Below are 19979 nucleotides of genomic sequence, written 5' to 3' on the forward strand. Positions count from 1 at the left end.
CCTAGCCATGCATCCTTTGGCGCAGCAGACCTTAGATTGGCAGGCATTAAAAGAGGAATCCCAAGTCTATCCCTTAGTCGGCTTTTACAACATCCATGGGAAAGAGATGGAGTGGTCCTATTCTGGAACCACACGGCACCACTACTAACAATTAAATATTAGGCAAATGGTTTTTTTCCCCGCGGTAGCAAACTTGTAAATCACCGAAATATTCCGATATTCCGAAAATTTTTCATCCAACGAGACAACCGTCAACGACGTTTGCCCTCCCGCGTCTGCCCGTGTTCGGGTACCGCGCTCGCTGACTGGCCGATTATTTTTAGCTACTGCGCGGGTTCGAGGGGGCAGGCGGCGGGCGTTGGCGCATACTACACTTACGATGGTTACGTTCAAAAGTATAGATTGATTAAAAAACACTTATCGAAGTGAAGTGTAGTAATATTATTCATACCTAAGTACTTATGGGTAGTAGGTAATACAAGTATAAAAATGTAATGAGTAATATTCTGAAACATAACTATTACACTTTTATCCCGTAATGCAAGGGTTTAAGAGATATTGAATTAAAAAAAACTGAATAATGTTTTCATTGATTTCATCAAATGAAAACATTATTCAGTTTTTTTTACTGTGTTCTCTGTACTTGTGTATAATCTACTTTTTTTAGCCCCCTCAACTTAACATGATCCCGTAATAAACAGAATTCTTCAACATGCTGTAATTTCTGAGATACAAGGGTGAGGGAGGGAAAGTTGGGAGGGGAGGAGGAGTTTTCGGATTTTTTTCGTACACACTGCAGCACTTTTTATACGACGCTATCAAATGATTTACCTCTCCGAGGCCGCATTCAGACCTCTAGCGCCAAAAGTTGCGGAAGTCTCAAACAAACTTTCACCCTCTAGTTTAAGGGGTTGGGGGGTAAAAGTTCCAAGTTTTATAATTTTTTTGTTGTTTGGTTACTAATGCTAGCTTACATACCAAATATCAGTTTTCTAGGACTTCAGGAAGTACCTTAAGAATTTTGATGATCATCAGTGAGTGAGTGAGTGAGTAAGTGAGTGACGAAATCGGGGTATTTTATATATCAATAAAATCTAAAGTATAAGAGCTATGCAATTGAAACTTTAGAGATTTATTAAGTCTATCACTGACATGATATATCTAAAATTTTGTTTATCTGGTATAACCCAAACTCAAGTTATGAAGGTTCAAAAATACGACGAACCACTTCGAGTAAAGGTATGAGAATTTAAGACATAACACAATTGTAGCCGCTGGCAAAATTTTTCATCCATACATATAATAAAACTGTAACTGAACATTGTCTGTACATTGAAGATATTTAAGAAAAAATATTGTTAGGGGTCTTTTTAGGGTCAATAGAAGCCAAAACAACTTTTTTTTGAATTTTTATCTGTCTGTCTGTCTGTCTGTCTGTCTGTCTGTCCGTCTGTCTGTCTTTATGTTTGTACGCGCATCACGCAAAATGTACCGAACGGATCTGAACGAAATTCGGCACAGATATAGTTAGTAACCTGGATTAGAATATAGCCTACTTTTTATCCTGAAATTCTATCCCAAGGGAATGAAATAGGGGGTGCAAGTTTGTATGGAACTTCGTCATTTTTGAATCGATATAAAAAGCTATAAATAATTAATTATCATATTTATTTGAAAAAATAGCATTTTATTGATTAAATTAATTATGCTTTGTTTATTTATTTAGTTCCCGTGGTTTAGATATTTATTTTTTGCCCACCCGATACGAGATGGCGCCTCATGAGAATTTAAGAAATAACACAATTGTAGCAGCTGGCAAATTTTTTAATTAATTATATAATTAAAACTCCTTTTATTCATTGATTTAGTTTCGCCAGCACTTACCGTTTCACCTCATCTTTGAGAAGAATTTTTTTTTATGTAGGTAGTTTGACGCGCCCCGCATCGGCGACGGTTGCCATGCTCCTCAAGATTAGCAGGAATAACACACATGTAGTAACGCCAGTACTTACCATTTCACCATTGATTTAGTTCCCGTGGTTTAGATATTTATTTTTTGACCATCCGATACGAGACGGCGCCACGAGAATTTAAGAAATAACGCGATTGTAGCCGCTGGCAAAATTAGATAGTACCGATGCTTGCAGCATCGGTACTTATTCGGTAGAGTTCCTTATTTCACTTTCGGCATCTGGACTGCCCGCGCATACAATTGCTCTAAAAGTAGACATTCCATTTTGTAATGGGACTGCCTTAAAGTGGTGTCGCTTCATAACATTATAATAGAAGCTAAAATTCTTACTGGTTGTGCAGCTGGTGAAATTGTTTTTATACCGCGCATTCCCCTCATTCCCAACAACTTTCCATTTCAAATTAAGCGTGTACAGTTTCCAATGGCTATATGTTTCGCGATGACAATTAACAAATCGCAAGGTCAAACACTTGGAGCAGCCGGAGTCGACCTCAGGACGATTTGCTTCTCACACGGACAGCTCTACGTCGCTTGCTCGCGGGTCACCAGCTGTGACAGTTAATTTGTGATGTCTCCAATGGGCAAGACAGCATTTGTTGTATACAAAGAGATACTTTAACTTTCCATTATTATAATTTCCTTTTTTGTCTTTAGAATTTATTCGTTTTTTAACAGCTGCGTTTTTTGACTTTTTTTTTCTTCCCGTGTACGTAAGTTTCATCAAAATCCATCCAGTAGAATTTGCGTGATTGAATAGCATCCTCAAACACGCACTCACGTCGGTACATCTATTTTTTTTTGCATAATATTAGTTTATATTAGTTTATGTCAATGTAAGGCTCTTTATCTAAGCAATCTTTTTATGAAAGCGAAATTAACGCAGGCGAAGCCGCGGGCAAAAGCTAGTATCGCGAAACATATAGCCATTGGAAACTGTACAAGCTTAATTTGAAGTGGAAAGTTGTTGGGAATGAGGGGAATGCGCGGTATAAAAACAATTTCACCAGCTGCACAACCAGTAAGAATTTTAGCTTCTATTATAATGTTATGAAGCGACACCACTTTAAGGCAGTCCCATTACAAAATGGAATGTCTACTTTTAGAGCAATTGTATGCGCGGGCAGTCCAGATGCCGAAAGTGAAATAAGGAACTCTACCGAATAATTACCGATGCTGCAAGCATCGGTACTATCTAATTTTGCCAGCGGCTACAATCGCGTTATTTCTTAAATTCTCGTGGCGCCATCTCGTATCGGATGGTCAAAAATAAATATTTAAACCACGGGAACTAAATCAATGGTGAAATGGTAAGTACTGGCGTTACTACATGTGTGTTATTCCTGCTAATCTTGAGGAGCATGGCAACCGTCGCCGATGCGGGGCGCGTCAAACTACCTACATAAAAAAAAATTCTTCTCAAAGATGTGGTGAAACGGTAAGTGCTGGCGAAACTAAATCAATGAATAAAAGAAGTTTTAATTATATAATTAATTAAAAAATTTTCCAGCGGCTACAATTGTGTTATTTCTTAAATTCTCATGAGGCGCCATCTCGTATCGGGTGGGCAAAAAATAAATATCTAAACCACGGGAACTAAATAAATAAACAAAGCATAATTAATTTAATCAATAAAATGCTATTTTTTCAAATAAATATGATAATTAATTATTTATAGCTTTTTATATCGATTCAAAAATGACGAAGTTCCATACAAACTTGCACCCCCTATTTCATTCCCTTGGGATAGAATTTCAGGATAAAAAGTAGGCTATATTCTAATCCAGGTTACTAACTATATCTGTGCCGAATTTCGTTCAGATCCGTTCGGTAGATTTTGCGTGATGCGCGTACAAACATACAGACAGACAGACGGACTGACAGACAGACAGACAGACAGACAAAAATTAAAAAAAAAATGTTTTGGCTTCTATTGACTCTAAAAAGACCCCTTACAATATTTTTTCTTAAATATCTTCAATGTACAGACAATGTTCAGTTACAGTTTTATTATATGTATTATATATTATATTATATATTATATTATATTATATTATATTATATGTATGGATTATTCCTAAATACGTAACTTGTTCAGAAGGGGACAAAATGGGACAAGAACAGCTTGAGACATTAAGATTTGGGTGGGAGTGTGCGACAATACGTAGTTTTGATAAAATATTATTTTATTGAACCGAGTTATAAATTGAAAAATTTACTAAATTAGTTTTTAGAACGTTGAGCGAAAGGAGATTAAGACGAAGCCAGTTATAGATAACGTCGAAGCCCTTCTGCGCGTGCTGATAAGTACCTTCCCATGTTTCTGCTGAGAAAAGAATAGCTGTGTCGTCGGCATACGAGATAACCTTGCCATGAGGGATTGTGATGGCGAAGAGGTCATTTAAATAAACTAAAAAGAGTGTAGGCCCTAGTATGCTGCCCTGAGGTACTCCATACAATATAGGTACTCGGTCGGAACTTATATTACCATCTACCACTACCGATTGTACTCGATCAGTAAAATAGCTTTCGAAGTGTTGGAGTTGGGTTCCTCTGATGCCGATGATTTCAAGCTTCTTCAGAAGAATATCAATTGAGACCGTATCAAAGGCTTTAGCTAAATCAAGGAAGATCGCCAAGAACTTGTGACCCTTATCCAGCACTATATAGTCCGTTAGTTCGTGCACAGCACTGTTGGTGGATTTTCCGCTTCGAAAGCCATGTTGGTTCGGGAACAAAATTGAACGCGATTCGAGGAACGAAATAAGACGCTTGTTAATAAGACGTTCAAAAATTTTTTAGAGAGCTGTGAGAATAGATATAGGTCTATAATTGTCAGGATGGTTCCGATCGCCTTTCTTGTGGATTGGGTGGACTAGAGCCTTTTTGAATGCGGTTGGAAAAATACCAGAAGACATAGAGAGATTGCAGATATAGGTGAGTAAAGGAGTGAAGATTTTCTTATGCCTTTTGATTAGAGACGTTGGTACGAGGGTGGATTGATAAGTTTCCGGCCTGACCAAGAAAAACAACGTTTTTAAGATTTTTTTATATTTATTTCTCAACATAATCTCCTCCAAGGCTGATACATTTCTCATAGCGGTGTTCTAGTCTAGTTATGCCATCTCTATAGTCTGATTCGTCAAGCTCCTCAAAATACCCATTTACAGCTTTGATTACTTCTTTATTGTCCGCAAATCTCTTACCGCCAAGCCATTTTTTGAGGTTAGGAAACAGATAATAGTCACTCGGGGCTAGGTCTGGAGAGTAGGGAGGGTGCGACATCAATTCAAACTTCAGTTCGTTGATTTTAGCCATCGCAACGATTGATTTGTGCGCTGGTGCGTTATCGTGATGAAACAAGATTCTTTTCTTCGCCAGATGAGGTCGTTTAATTTTCACCTCGTGGCTCAAACGTTGCAATAAGTCTGCATAGTATTGACCAGTGATAGTTTTACCCTTTTCAAGGTAATCAATGTATATAATACCTCTTGCATCCCAGAAAACAGTAGCCATAACCTTGTTCGCTGAAAAAATTGTTTTTGCCTTCTTTGGAGTTGGTTCCCCTGGTCCAATCCACTGTTTAGACTGTTCTTTGGTTTCAGGAGTGTAGTGGTGGACCCAAGTTTCGTCAACGGTTATGAATCGACGCAAAAATTCGCTTGGATTACGCTTATACAACGTCAAATTGGCGGTAGAAATATTTTTTCGAATCAATTTTTGGTCAACTGTTAGCAAACGCGGCACCCATCTTGCGCAGAGCTTTTCCATATGCAAATGTTGGTGTAAAATATTTTGCACACGTTCATATGACATCTTACAGGTCTCAGCTATCTCACGCACTTTTAATCTGCGATCTTCCAGCACTATTTGATGTATTTTTTCGATCATATCTGGAGTTGTGACCTCAACAGGGCGTCCTGAGCGAGGCTCATCAGAGGTGGTCACACGACCTTTTTTAAATTCGGAAACCCACTGCTTAATGGTTGAATATGATGGGGAGGATGTCCCCAGTGTTGAGTCCATCTCTTTTTTAATATCCTTCGGCTTTAACCCCTTCAAATAGAAGTATTTAATGACAGCACGATTTTCCAGCTTTTCCATTTTCAAGAAAAACACAGAGGCGTCTTGTTCAGTATGCACTCAAATCTAAACTAAAATGGCGATCGGGCTGAAACTAAAGCTACAATCTAACTAAGGATGGTACTATAGAACGCCACCTCAAGGTAGGCCTAGTGGCGCCATCTCTTGGTCAGGCCGGAAACTTATCAATCCACCCTCGTATTTTGTCCCAGCCCACAGCACAGTCTTCTTTCAGCGAATCAAAAAATAACAACTTAATTGAGTACACTGACTGCTTAAGTATGAAAATTTTCAAAACACGCTTTTTCAACACAAAGTGTTTTCAGGCACTTCTTACATTGCCAACGCACTCTTGAACTGCAAACTACACACCGCAGCTGTTTATCGTTTGACAGTACCGAAAGGTTCAATTGTATCGTAGTTAGTTGCCATGGCACACACACTATTATCTTTCCATCTAACTAGTAATATTTCACCTTTCTTGTCAAATCTGTAGTCATAAGTGGCACGATTTAACTTTTTCATTTCCTTTGTGCTTTTCAAGGGGCATCTTTTCGTCCTATTTTCTTGTACAGTACCCGTAGCACGGTAGCCTTAGCTTATCAGTTCTAATAATAGGTCGTAGCTCGTAAAAAGTTATCAAAGAAAACTTCATGATTAGCTGCGGTACAGTGCAGTTTTTCTAACAGAGTTTTGACTACGCGGGTACCCAAAGGATCAGAAGTTGGTGATTGTGATTTTCCACAGTAAAAATCAAACGAATAACAATATCCAGTCGAACTAGCTGCCACCCAATTTTTGTCCAAAACGAACTGGTTTCCCGCGTATAAATTGTTTAGCGGGATGGTGGCCATAATATTTCACTATCGATTCATCGACAGAAATACGATCGTGAAACACTCCCCACTGCAAGAACTTCTACATAAGTTTATCTGCCAATGGTTTTATTTTGAACATCATTTGATGTTGCTGCTGCGTCGTTATCTACAAGATGAAGATTTCTTTTTATATCACGAAACCTATGCCTTGATATGGCTTTGTTGACCAATTCTGCACCTATGTCTTCATCTAACGACCTGTACCGTAGAACGGGGTAAATTGGTCCAATCTTAACATTCAAGTTAAGTTTAAACCATCTTCCGGTACATATAGGGTCATACAAGGGATACTGAAGAAGGCATGATAGACTATTATGTACATTGAATTGCTTAAAAATCCAAAATAAACGACATATTTTAAGAAATTTAGCAAGAACCTTAGTAAATTCCAATTTACTCCTGGCGGGGATAATAGATACGTGGCAGGGGTAAATCTTAAATGAACCTAGGGCTGTCACTCCAGCTATCCAAAATTAGTAGGTACCTACCTACCTACTTAGTTAGATATATAGGTAGGTACCGAACCGTTCATCATTCGGCTATAAATGTAAATGGGTAAAAAAATAAAAGCTTTAATGTGAGATATATTTGTTTATTTTAATTCACAAAATTAACAAGTCTTTAATCAGTCTACTTGTCCAAGTTGTTCACGTCCAAAGTCCTAGTTAAGTAAATTTTCTTTCCTTCTCTTCTTTCTAGACAATTTAGCTTCATTGTTATTTTGAGTTTTATTATTTTTCCTAACAGGTAGTGGCAATATACATTTTATATCTGATATTATTTTTATTCGAGGTTTACAAGAGTCTTTTATTTTAATATCCTGTTAGTCCTCATTAACTTTATTATCGGCTGTGATAACAATTTCTTGACATTCATATTTAATCTTTGTTTTATTGCCGATCCCTTTCCCTTTTATTGTTAATGATGTTTTCTTCTTTTTTGGCTGTACAGGTTCCTGATCTTCTTTTATACATACATACATAAAATCACGCCTCTTTCCCGGAGGGGTAGGCAGAGACTACCTCTTTCCACTTGCCACGATCTCTGCATATTTCCTTCGCTTCATCCACATTCATAACTCTCTTCATGCAAGCTCGGCGGTTTCGGGTACTTTTGACCTGACCCTTTACCAAGACGTCCTTAATTTGATCAAGATACGTTCGTCTAGGTCTTCCCACTCCAAACTTTCCCTCCAGACCCTCCATGTATATCTGCTTAGTCAACCTGTTTTCATTCATCCTCTCCACATGACCGAACCATCTCAACATACCCTTTTCTATTCCTGTAACTACATCTTCTTTCACATCACAACATTCCCTTATCACGCTGTTCCTTATCCGGTCACTCAATTTCACACCCAACATACTCCTTAACGCTCTTATTTCCACTGCATTTATTCTGCTTTCGTGCTTCTTTTGCCATACCCAACTTTCACTCCCATACATTAATGTCGGGACCAACACGCCCCTGTGCACAGCCAGTCGAGCCTTTTTGGATAGTTTCTGACTGCTCATAAAGGCATGCAAAGCTCCATTCACCATGTTCCCCGCGTTCACTCTCCTTTCAATATCACTATCACACTTGCCATCTGATGTAAACTTTGATCGTAGATATACAAACTCTTTCACTTGCTCAACTTTTTCTCCTCCAATCAAAATATTACATGCTGTCATTTCTTTCTCCATTTCAAAAACCAGTGTTTTAGTTTTACTTACGTTCACTTTCATTCCTTTCTCTTTTAAAGCTTCATGCATACAGTTTACCATCTCCTGTAACTCCTCCGCTGATGACGCCAGTATAACCTGATCGTCGGCATAGAGCAGACATTTGACGAGTAACTCATTCATCCTTAATTCACTTTCAGACTCTTTCAAATCTGTCAAACAACTATCCATAAATAGGTTGAACAGCCACGGTGACGCAACACATCCTTGCCTAACGCCTTTCTCAATCTTAAACCACTCAGTGTGCGCTCCGTTTATCCTGACACAAGCACTCGAATCCTCATATAAGGATTTCAGTGCTCGTATTAAGCGACTGCTCACCCCATGCATAGAAAGTGCTGACCACAATTCATTCCTCTCAACTCTGTTATAGGCCTTTTCCAAATCCACGAATGTGCAATAGACTTTTTGACTCTTGGCCAAAAACTTTTCGGCTATGCACCGCAAAGAAAATACCTGATCAGTACATCCCATTTCCTTTCGAAATCCCGCTTGAGCATCCCATATTTTGTCATCAGTTTCATTCCTGACTCTATTAATCAATACCTTAGCATACAATTTGCCGACGACGCTAAGCAGGATAGATACGTGGCAGGGGTAAATCTTAAATGAACCTAGGGCTGTCACTCCAGCTATCCAAAATTAGTAGGTACCTACCTACCTACTTATTTAGATATACCAGATAAGCAGGAAGATATACCACGATAATTTTTGCAGTCCAGTTGTGACCCTTTTCCTTTGTAAAGTGGCACGATAACAGCTTTACACCAATCTTTTGGTACTCGGCCGCTTCTCTAACACAAATTGAAAAGGCAGTACAACTGTCTAGCTACGACGCCTTTTCCTGCTTTTAGCATCTCGACCGATACTCTATCATACCCAGCAGCCTTACCCGCTTTCATACTCTTAAGTGCTTCCACAATTTCGAACATTTCAATTTCGCCTTCCATCTCATTCTCTTTTTCTTCGCTATAGCAGAACTCTTTCTTATTTTCTTCCTTTTTTTCAAATAAACTCTCAAAATAGTCCTTCCATATCTTTAGCACACATTCTTCTCCTTTCACAACGCTACCATCCTGGCATCTGATCCTAGTCAGCTCTCTGGTTATAGTTTTTCCTCGGGCTGACCTTATGGATTTCCAGAATACTTTCAGATTTGACTGAAAGTCTTCTGAAAGCCTTTTATCAAATTCGTCTTTATACTCTGCTTTCTTTCCAATCACAGCTTTCTTAACCGGTTCTACCGCCACTTGCAAACAGTTGAACTTGTGATAAGCTCTTGTTTATAAATAAGTTTTGAAGTACTTTATTGACATTTTTTGCATCAGTGACAGTAAATGTTTATTTTTGTTGTATGGAACTTTGTCTTAAATATATACTATAAATACACAATATTCACGTGTAGTACCACCCTAAAAACACAAAGCAATTATATAATCGGTCACTTTTGGAATAAATATATAACACTACAGCTTGAATACAATGCCATTAGCTTTAAATATCAAATGTGTGATACAATAAACAATATAACCGAAATGGATACCTTTAATATTGCGAGCTCAATCTCATGTGAAGCCGCGGAACTTACAAAACACTATCAATTACATAAAAGTGACTTTACTGTTGTTTCTCAGAATATCCGGAGTATATATGCCAATTTTGACGATTTCATGGTTAACATGGCATCCTTGGGCTTTGAACCAGATGTCTTTATACTGACAGAGGCTCATATTGATGTCGATAAACCTATACCTACTTTAAACAACTACACATCTTGTGCAAGCACCATCCATTTAAATCAGAGCGACGGTGTTGTTATATTTGCAAAAGAAAAACTTAAGCCTAAAATTAAAGAAGTCAAATTAACCCAAGCATCTTGTCTCCAAGTTGATGTTCTCGGCCACACCATACTTGGTATATACCGTTCTCCTTCCAACACAAACATTGATGGTTTAGTAAACTCCCTATCTGAACACATAAACAGTCTTAAATCTTCTCCTAATATAATTATTGCCGGTGATAAAAATATTAACATTTTACCTAAATCGACAGAAAGGTCACATGAAATACAAAATAGAACATACTATTTGAACACGCTTGCAGTTCATGGCATTCTGTCTGGACACTTGTTGCCTACAAGAAATGCCAACTGTCTTGATCACTTTATGTTGAGAATTAATAATAAAAATCACTCTGCACTTGTCGCTATTCTAAACACCACAATAACTGACCATGCTACAACGGTCCTATTGATTAACAAAGTAAAATTAAATAAAACAGTACATAAAACCACTAATAAAATAAATTATAATACTGCACTAAGTTATCTAAAACAAAAAAATCTGTCAAATCTATTAATGTGTGAAGACCCAAATCAAACAACAAATATCCTTATACAAACGCTAATGGATGCTCTAAAGCAAAGTACTACCATCATCAACATTCCCAAGAGCCAACGAACTGTCAAACCATGGATGACCAAGGGTATCCTAAAATGTATTCGAAATCGAAATAATCTACAAAAACAGTCGCGAAACGACCCAGATAATTAATTTAAGAAAATTACTTACATTAGGTATAGAAATTTTTGTAATAAGCTAATAAAAAAACTTAAAAGAAATTACGAAAGAAATTTAATTTATAGTACAATTAATAACAATAAACTTTTATGGAAAAATATTAACGCGATAACTTATAATAATAAATGTAAAAATCTTAATTAAGAACTATCTAATTTAAAATCTACTCCGATTCAATCAGCTGATTATATAAATAATTATTTTGCAAACATTGGCAATCAACTCGCTAACAATATCCAATCAATTACAACCACAGACGATATAAATATATAACTCAGCAAGCTTCCTAGTCAAACCCAATCCTTCGTTCTTCTGGATACCGATTGTGAGGAAGTTGATAGTATCATAAAGAATCTAAAACCAGATAGTGCGCCAGGATGGGACGGGACACAAAATACTTTCAGGTTCACAGTTTGGTTTCAGAAAGGGAACCTCCACTGAAGATGCAGTGACTTCTCTGACTTCAACCATAGTTGACAATTTAGACAAGGGTCTCAGATGTCTTTCATGTTTCATTGATCTTAAAAAGGCATTTGACACGGTCTCCATTCCCATCCTTTTGGCTAAATTAGAAAAATACGGTATAAGAAATCAACAATTAGATATTTTTAAGGACTATCTCATGAATCGAATGCAGAAAGTAAAGCTTAATGACTGTATTAGTAAAGGCTGTAACGTATACTATGGAGTTCCTCAGGGAAGTGTCCTAGGCCCAACTTTGTTCCTTATATATATAAATGACTTGTGCAATATGGAAATCAAAAATGCTAAAATTATATCTTATGCGGATGATACTGCTATACTATTTTCTGGTCCAAGTTGGGAGGTCACTCGACGAAACGCTGAAAAGGGGATGGCTAAAGTTAATAAATGGCTCAAACACAATCTTCTCAATCTTAATACATCTAAAACCAACTTCATATGTTATAGTATTTATAATAGAACACAACCTAAAGATAATTTCAATATAAAAATACACTCATGTGACATAATTACAAATAGTGTTTGTACATGTCCCATAATAGCAAAGGTGGACCATACTAAATACTTGGGTATAGTTATAGATCAGAACCTATCTTGGTATCCTCAAATAGAACAACTTTCGGGTAGAATATGTAAATTCATCTGATTGTTTAAGACTCTTAGACATATAGTACCAAAATCCCGTATAAAAAATATATATGTATCCCTGGTACAATCTATAATTTCATATTGCATCCCAATCTGGGGTAGAGCTCTAAAGACCAGGTTTTTGGATATTGAGAGATCTCAGCGCTCACTTCTGAAAGTAATTTATTTTAAAAAAAGAACTTTTCCCACTGATTCTCTGTACCAAATGTGTAGTTTGCTTTCGATCAGGAAACTGTATATATTACACTTAATATTAAAAAAACATAAACTCTTACCGCTAAGACCTGAAACGGCTGGAAGAAGAAGACAGGCTGCTGCACTTATACCAATTGCCAGAACTGGTTTCGCAAGAATACAATTCAATATCCGATCTTCTTACTTGTATAATAAAATAGATAAAATAATATGTATATATCGTACTTCATCTTATAAATGTAAAGTAATACTAAAGACTTGGCTTCACCAATTGAGCTATGATGAATTGGAGACGTTTATAAGTAGATAATACCTTGCATAATTATTTAGCATAATTATTCGTTGTGTTGCTGATATGTATGTGTATGGATATATATATATATATATATATATATATATATATATATATATATATATACATACATATATATATATATATATATATACATATATATATATATATATACATCCATACACATACATATCAGCAACACAACGAATAATTATGCTATATATATATATATATATATATATATAATTATGTGTATGTATATTTGTATAGTATATCGTATTTGTGTTGTAAACAAATAATACAATTAAATATTAAGTACACACAAAAGTTTAGAAGTTTTTCAGTACATTCATGACCTAGCGATATAAAAGGGCGGAGCCTGCTGGCACAGGCATTCATATGCTTAAAAGTAGGCTCCAACAACAAATCTATGTAAAGATCTGTAATTACTGAATAAATGAGTTTTTTTTTTTTTTTTTATTATTTTAGCTAATAGGACAGCATTAGATGAGTCACGGGTCATAATATTGGAGATAGAAAAAATGAGAGCTGAAGCTGCTCTCATCAATGCCAGAGCTAGTAACACTATTGCCGAAAGCTTTAAATTACTAGTTGAGAGTGTTGACCGCTTCACCAGGCAGGTATATAATAAAATTCCCTTTCCTGAGATTGTCACTATTTGTAATGCCCATACTTTCTAATTTATGCATCACAACCAATTTTGAATTTAGCATTCATCATAATAAAATTAATACTCAATTAATTTGTTTCAGTATTTACGACAACAAGAAGATGAAAACTGATTTTATAATATAAAAATATTTAAGTTTTTGTATAATTAAATTTTAGTAGTAGTAGAGTATTGTTACTTAAGATTTTTTCGTAACTTTTGTAAATTTGTATTAAGTATACATTTTTTAAATATTCAAAAGACTGAAGAGTATATTCAAAGTTTAGGTTTATAATAATTAGTGTAATAAGTTGATATGTACAAATATTGTAAAATGTATGTATGTATTTGCAATTGTAAAATTTGATATATTTCAGTTGATTTTGCTACTTGACAGGAATGGGCATGGAATTAAATGCTGAAGTCAAAGTCAAAGCATTTATTCAGTTATTATCAAAGCTACATACTACTAGCATTTCAGAACAACTACTGAAGGAACGCTGAAAGAAACTCATTCAGTATTGGTCCCTATTGTACCAGATGAACAATTTTTTTTTGTTTTTCCAATAAATAAAGGACACAAGTACATAGTATATTATTTAAACTTAATCATCAATTTCCCTGTTAGACCACAATAGTTGAATAAGAGCTTATCTACGTGCACTTCCCAGCTCTAATTGACTAAGAACAGAGGCGCCACCTCCAGTTCCAGGCATACTACCGCTAGCGCCTTCCTGGCGTCTACGCTCTGCCTCTGCCTCAGCACTGGTCAAAGGTTGAAATGGCAGATTGTGTCTGTTTGCAATGTTATGTAGAACACAACATGCATTTGTTATTTTAGCTGCAACTGTAGGTGAATAATGTAGCTTTCGGTCACCCAGTAAACACCTGCAAAGAATATTAACATTTTAACAAATGCCCTGCTATTGTTAAAGCATGTCATGAAGTAAAATTTTCGTTTTTCTTACCTGAAGCGGCCTTTTAAAACTCCAATACATCGTTCAACTGTATTTCTAGCTGTTAGATGCATGTTTTGATAGTTATCCTCCGGAGTATCAGGCTCTGAATCGGAGACAGGTGTCATCATAATAGGCCTCAGTGGATAACCAGAATCACCTGCAATAACAGATATTAATGTTATGACAATTACTATTTAATATTATACAATAAAATTGAGATTTAAATGAAATATGTAAAAATCTACATATAAGTATTATTTTAGTAATTTAGGTAGGTACATGAAGATTCTTATTTAAGCAAAATATGTCTGGAATTGAAAAATCTTTCTGCATATAGTCTCAATCTTAGGGAAGGTATCTTTATGTATAGCTTCAAGCAAAGATCAGTGAACACAGACAATAAATTATACTTACCCAAAAGATATAAGTCCTCTCCAGATACAGTATGTAGCCGCTCCAAATAGGGATTTAATGGGTGATTTGCCCATATTACACTATCATGTGTAGATCCTGGATAGCTTGAGTCTACATTTAAAATATTTAAATTTGCATCACATACCTGTAAAGGAGAGCAAGGCTTTTGAGTAATTTATTAGTAACTACTGCCAAATTGCATTACCAATAAGCAGAATACTTACTATTTGAACATTTAGAGAATGGTAACCTTTTCTATTATAAAATCTCTCTTCATGTTCATGTGGACAGACTATGGCCACATGTGTTCCATCAATGCAGGCCAAGCAACCTGGCATCTTGAAACGTCTGTAGAACCTAAAAAAATATATAATTATTTATTTGTTGCACACTGTTACATAAAATTAAGTTAAAATGAAAAAACCAAAAGTAAATATTTATAAACTTACGCTCTTTTAATTTGCTGTCTCTCTTGAAGTTTAAAAGGAAAAGAAACATATTTGTTTAGAATTCCTGGCTTATTTAAGGCATTTGTAACCTGCTTCATAGCTTTGGAGACACTGGACTGTGCAATGCAATGTCTTCGGATGTCCCCGATTTCGGTCTGATAGTCTCCTACCGCATAGGAACTTAAAGCAACCAAAACCTATAAAGGGAAGAATTTTTCTTAGGAGCTTATGTAGGCAGTAATTAATTTTACTTTGAAGTTTTGTTGTTAAGTATTTGGCATTGGCTCCCTTTGCGGATATCATAATATAAAATCATTTGAATTAGTAGTCTTGTTTGTAAGGAGTAAAAGTTCGTACCTTAGTCTCTACATCCAAAGCATCCGATCGCAAAGTTGGCGGCATAAAGGGTCTTACTTCTTCAATTAGGGCTCTTGCTAATGCCTTCGAAAGTCTGTATCTCTTGATGAACATTCGTTCAGATAACTTAAAGGCATTTCTCTGAAAGCGGTCATTTAAATTCTCACGTCTTGATGCAGCACGCGCCACTGATACGTCAAATTCGTTAGAAATTTCCAACAATGCCAAGTAAGAATTCATTGTTTCCTTTAAATCTCAATTTAACACCACTTATTTTAACACTCAACTACACAACTTTTGAGAAACGGTCGAGCAAAAGTAGCGTCGCCTCAACTTTTTGTTTGACAACAGTTTCGGTCGAGTAAAGTGATAGCTGTGATCCAGCTGCGTTCGAACCATCTGTCAAAACGTTAGCGCGATACGGAATCATACGAAAAGTCGAGTATCGATTAAGGTTGGGTTGCGATTCAGTTGATATTAATTAGCGCGATTGCCCTGCTGGCTATCTCCAGGCGGCTATTACAAAAATGAAATTGACTTCATCCTTTAAAATAGAAGTAACTTATTTCAGGACTGCAGGGTGATAAATAAGCTGAACTTCAATAGTAACCACAGGGCTGTCAGAGCTAAATTAAATATTGATAACTCAAAAAATAGAAGACTATTTAAAGTCAAACCGCAGAAAGCCATGATAAATATAGACTCAGAGAAAGTTAAAACATATTTAGTGCAATTTAACAAAGATACGGAGCATTTAAATATACAAGATAAATACAACCAATTAGAGAATATTTTGAACATTATATCAACTCAAACGAAAACCAAAGGGAGTAAAATATGGTTATCAGAGGAATCAAAAAGGCTACTTGAAACGAGAGCTCAATTACTTACCATGCCTACCAAATCGAAAGAGACTAGGGATGAAATAGCAAAAATTAGCAAATTAATCAACCAAAAAATCAGGAAAGATAAAAATCAGTATAGGATACAAACATTCGAAAACTGCATTAAAACGACAGGCGGTATAAAGAAAGTCAAACAACAACTAACGGAAAAACGAGACTGGATACTAAGTTTGAAGGTTTCAAATTCCAAAAAAGCGACGAATAGACATGATATTATCTCAATCTTCCTATGGTTTAGTTAGATGAAACCGAAGAGACACCTACGGTAAAACACCCAATCATCGACACTTTAACGCACGAACTCTAGTATTTTCACAATATTTGTTTTATTTTTATTATTTTATCATATTTTGAAGTTTTGAGTAAAATTTTAGGGTATTTTGCATGATATATTAAAGTAGAAATGAATGTGATATAAAAATTTACAAGATATACCAATATAGATTTATGGTATTTTTGGCCTAATATTCGACTGCAGAAATCCATTTACCGACAACCGGTTTTCGACATGTTTCAATAATCGAGATCTAGTAATCGACATGTTCTATTTATGGACACCCAATATTTAACGGTCCATTAATCGTGCACCCAGCCTAAAATTTTCAAATGGTTGCTTGAAACCGAAAAAAATTATGAGCAATAAACCTTACTCACCTCCTTAGTGATTTCACTAATAAAACTGGCTTTCCGTTAAAAACTTCTGCTGGTCGATATTTAAAGCTCCACCATTTTTTATCAAAATAACCGAATGTAGAAAGTGACACTTGCAATGAGAGCTGGATGAACCTTGTGTATAACCTATGCTTCACTTACGTTCAAATACACAACATTAGTATATCCTTTTTTTATTTTACTTTTTATGTGTCGATAATTGGTGGTCTGTCGGACATTGGGTACTTTACGCTAGTATTCTACTTTCAGAAGTAATGGTAGTCATAGATTCACTAAAGATAAATAAATCCCCTGGATCCGATGGCATCACAAACGAATTTTTGCTACGAAACAAAGAATTGCTAGCACCCATACTCAAAGACTTATTTAACGATATTCTAAGAACAGAAAGAATTCCAAAACAATGGCTGACATCGACTTTAACTTTATTACACAAGAAGGGTGATAAAAATGAAATTAATAACTACAGACCCATTAGTTTGATGTCCAATGTTTATAAAATTTTCTCAAAAATAATCCTAAACAGAACGACGAAATTACTGGACAAAAACCAACCCAAGGAACAAGCTGGCTTTAGAAGCAATTACTCAACACTTGACCATATATATGTTGTGAAACAACTTTTTGAGAAAGGAAGAGAATATGGAATGCAGTTCTATTGCTGCTTTGTCGACTACTCCAAGGCTTTTGACTCATTAGAACACGAAATGATTTGGTTAGCTCTCAAGAAACAAGGAATTCCTCACAAATACATAAGGATAATAAAAAATGTGTATATGAACTGCACAACCAAAGTTAAACTTGAGAGAGAAGGGGAAAAATAAAAATAAAAAAAGGTGTTCGGCAGGGTGATCCCCTGTCACCAAAACTGTTTACAGCAGTACTTGAAGAAATATTTAGAAATCTTGACTGGGATAATGAGGGTCTAGTTATTAATGGAGAATATCTAAGCCATCTAAGATTTGCAGACGATCTAGTTATTTTATCACAAACAAACATTGAATTGGAAAGAATGCTTAACGATTTGGCAAAAGAAAGCAAAAAGGTAGGATTAATTATGAATGTAGACAAGACAAAGGTAATGACGAACGGGATACAAGAGCCAATTACAATTAATAACACCGTGATAGACTATGTCAACGAGTACAGCTATTTGGGCCAAATCATATCACCAGAGGAATTGACACAAAAGGAAGTAGAATCAAGGATAGGCAAGGCATGGAAATGCTTCTGGGCACTGAAGGAAACAATGAAAAGTAAAGGAAACATAACCATTAAAGGCAAACTTTTTAACACTTGTATCCTACCGGTTCTTACTTATGGATGTCAAACCTGGGCTACAACCAAAACTCAAGCAAAGCAACTTCAGACATGCCAAAACTCAATGGAAAGGAGTATGATGGGGAAGAGACTGGTTGACAAAATAAGAATTAATACAATACGCGAAAATACAAAAACAAAATTGGTGACACTATCAATAAAAAGGCTAAAATGGAGATGGGCAGGACATGCAATAAGAGGAAGAGATAAATGGTCAAAAACAGTAATGCACTGGTACCCCAGAGGCCTGACCAGGAAAAGAGGTAGACCCTACAAAAGGTGGGTGGACGAAATCAAAGAGGTTGCAGGTGCATTATGGACAGTAAAGGCACGTAACAGAGAGACGTGGAAGAAGTTGGAGGAGGCCTTCGTCAAAGGATAGACGGACACGTAACTATAATTTATTGAAACTATTGTAAAGGAAAAAATGTTCGAATAAAGGCTATTATTATTATTATGTTTCTCCTCTTAGATTTCACGGGTCTATACACCCCGGATTTTTGAACACGTGGGGATATAAATCCAACACGTAGAGGCCCCTTTGGAGAAGTTGATGTTATGTTGTTCTCCTGCCAAAACCCGTTCCCGGGCATATCAATAGATGATATGTCCATGAACAGGTCTCGGCAGGAGGTGGAGCTATTACAAAATAAGGAAAAGGATTATGGGTTATGGAGTTGACGTTTGGATGGATTTAAACTGGGCTATTGCTGGAGAAGTTCGGACACCTGCCATAATCATGAATACGTGACTATTATGTGGCAGGTGGTGACTCGCCAGTCACTAAATGGGCCCCTCAAATCAGTCACCATGATTAGCAACAAAGGGGCAACATCGGCGTGGGTAGCTAAGGATGTCGAGAGGTGAGACTGCGGGGCGTGAAATCGTGGTGATCCAGTCAGGCACCCCCGGCGTTATGACATTTTACACTTCTATTCTTCGAGCGTATAGCTCTCGCGACTCCATTCTGACCGGCCGGTTAAGGCAAGCCAGAGGTAGGGGTTCTGTCCCTCATCGGTTTCCACTCCGACCTTGGCGAAGGAAGATCGGAGGCGAGGAACAGGGGCCTCCCCTGGGAGCACTCAGGTCCGTGGGGTCGCTACTCCCCAACAGCTCGCCACAAGCTGCCCTGCGGAGACTGATTGCACTGGGAAGGTGACCCAGGGGGCGATGGGGTCTTATTATTCCCCTACATTACAATTAAATGGAGAGTACGAATGCGGGCTTTTGTATTTTTCTACATTTAATTCTACCTAACATAGACGCAAAAAATAACAAATTTTACTTTGGAAAAGATGAAGTTATTGAAATTCCTGAAGGATCGTATGAGTTTCAAGATATTTGTGATTATCTGAAAAGTAACATAAAGAATGCAGCGTTGA

At 36.4% G+C, this 19979-nt stretch overlaps 1 protein-coding gene across 1 annotated transcript; it reads right to left on the bottom strand.

Annotated features, from left to right (window-relative positions):
* Positions 1-14098: 14098 nt before the first annotated feature.
* LOC106130862 (putative nuclease HARBI1) lies at positions 14099-16165 on the bottom strand. The gene is made up of 6 exons (XM_060954169.1): positions 15701-16165; positions 15344-15540; positions 15119-15251; positions 14895-15039; positions 14490-14637; positions 14099-14409 (listed from the first exon to the last, which is right to left on the bottom strand). Exons 1-6 carry the CDS (start codon positions 15938-15940, stop codon positions 14172-14174), a joined length of 1101 nt encoding a protein of 366 aa, XP_060810152.1. The 5' UTR covers positions 15941-16165; the 3' UTR covers positions 14099-14171.
* Positions 16166-19979: the final 3814 nt, after the last annotated feature.

The sequence above is a fragment of the Amyelois transitella genome, chromosome W, assembly GCF_032362555.1.
Source record: "Amyelois transitella isolate CPQ chromosome W, ilAmyTran1.1, whole genome shotgun sequence".
NCBI classification, from domain to species: Eukaryota; Metazoa; Arthropoda; class Insecta; order Lepidoptera; family Pyralidae; genus Amyelois; species Amyelois transitella.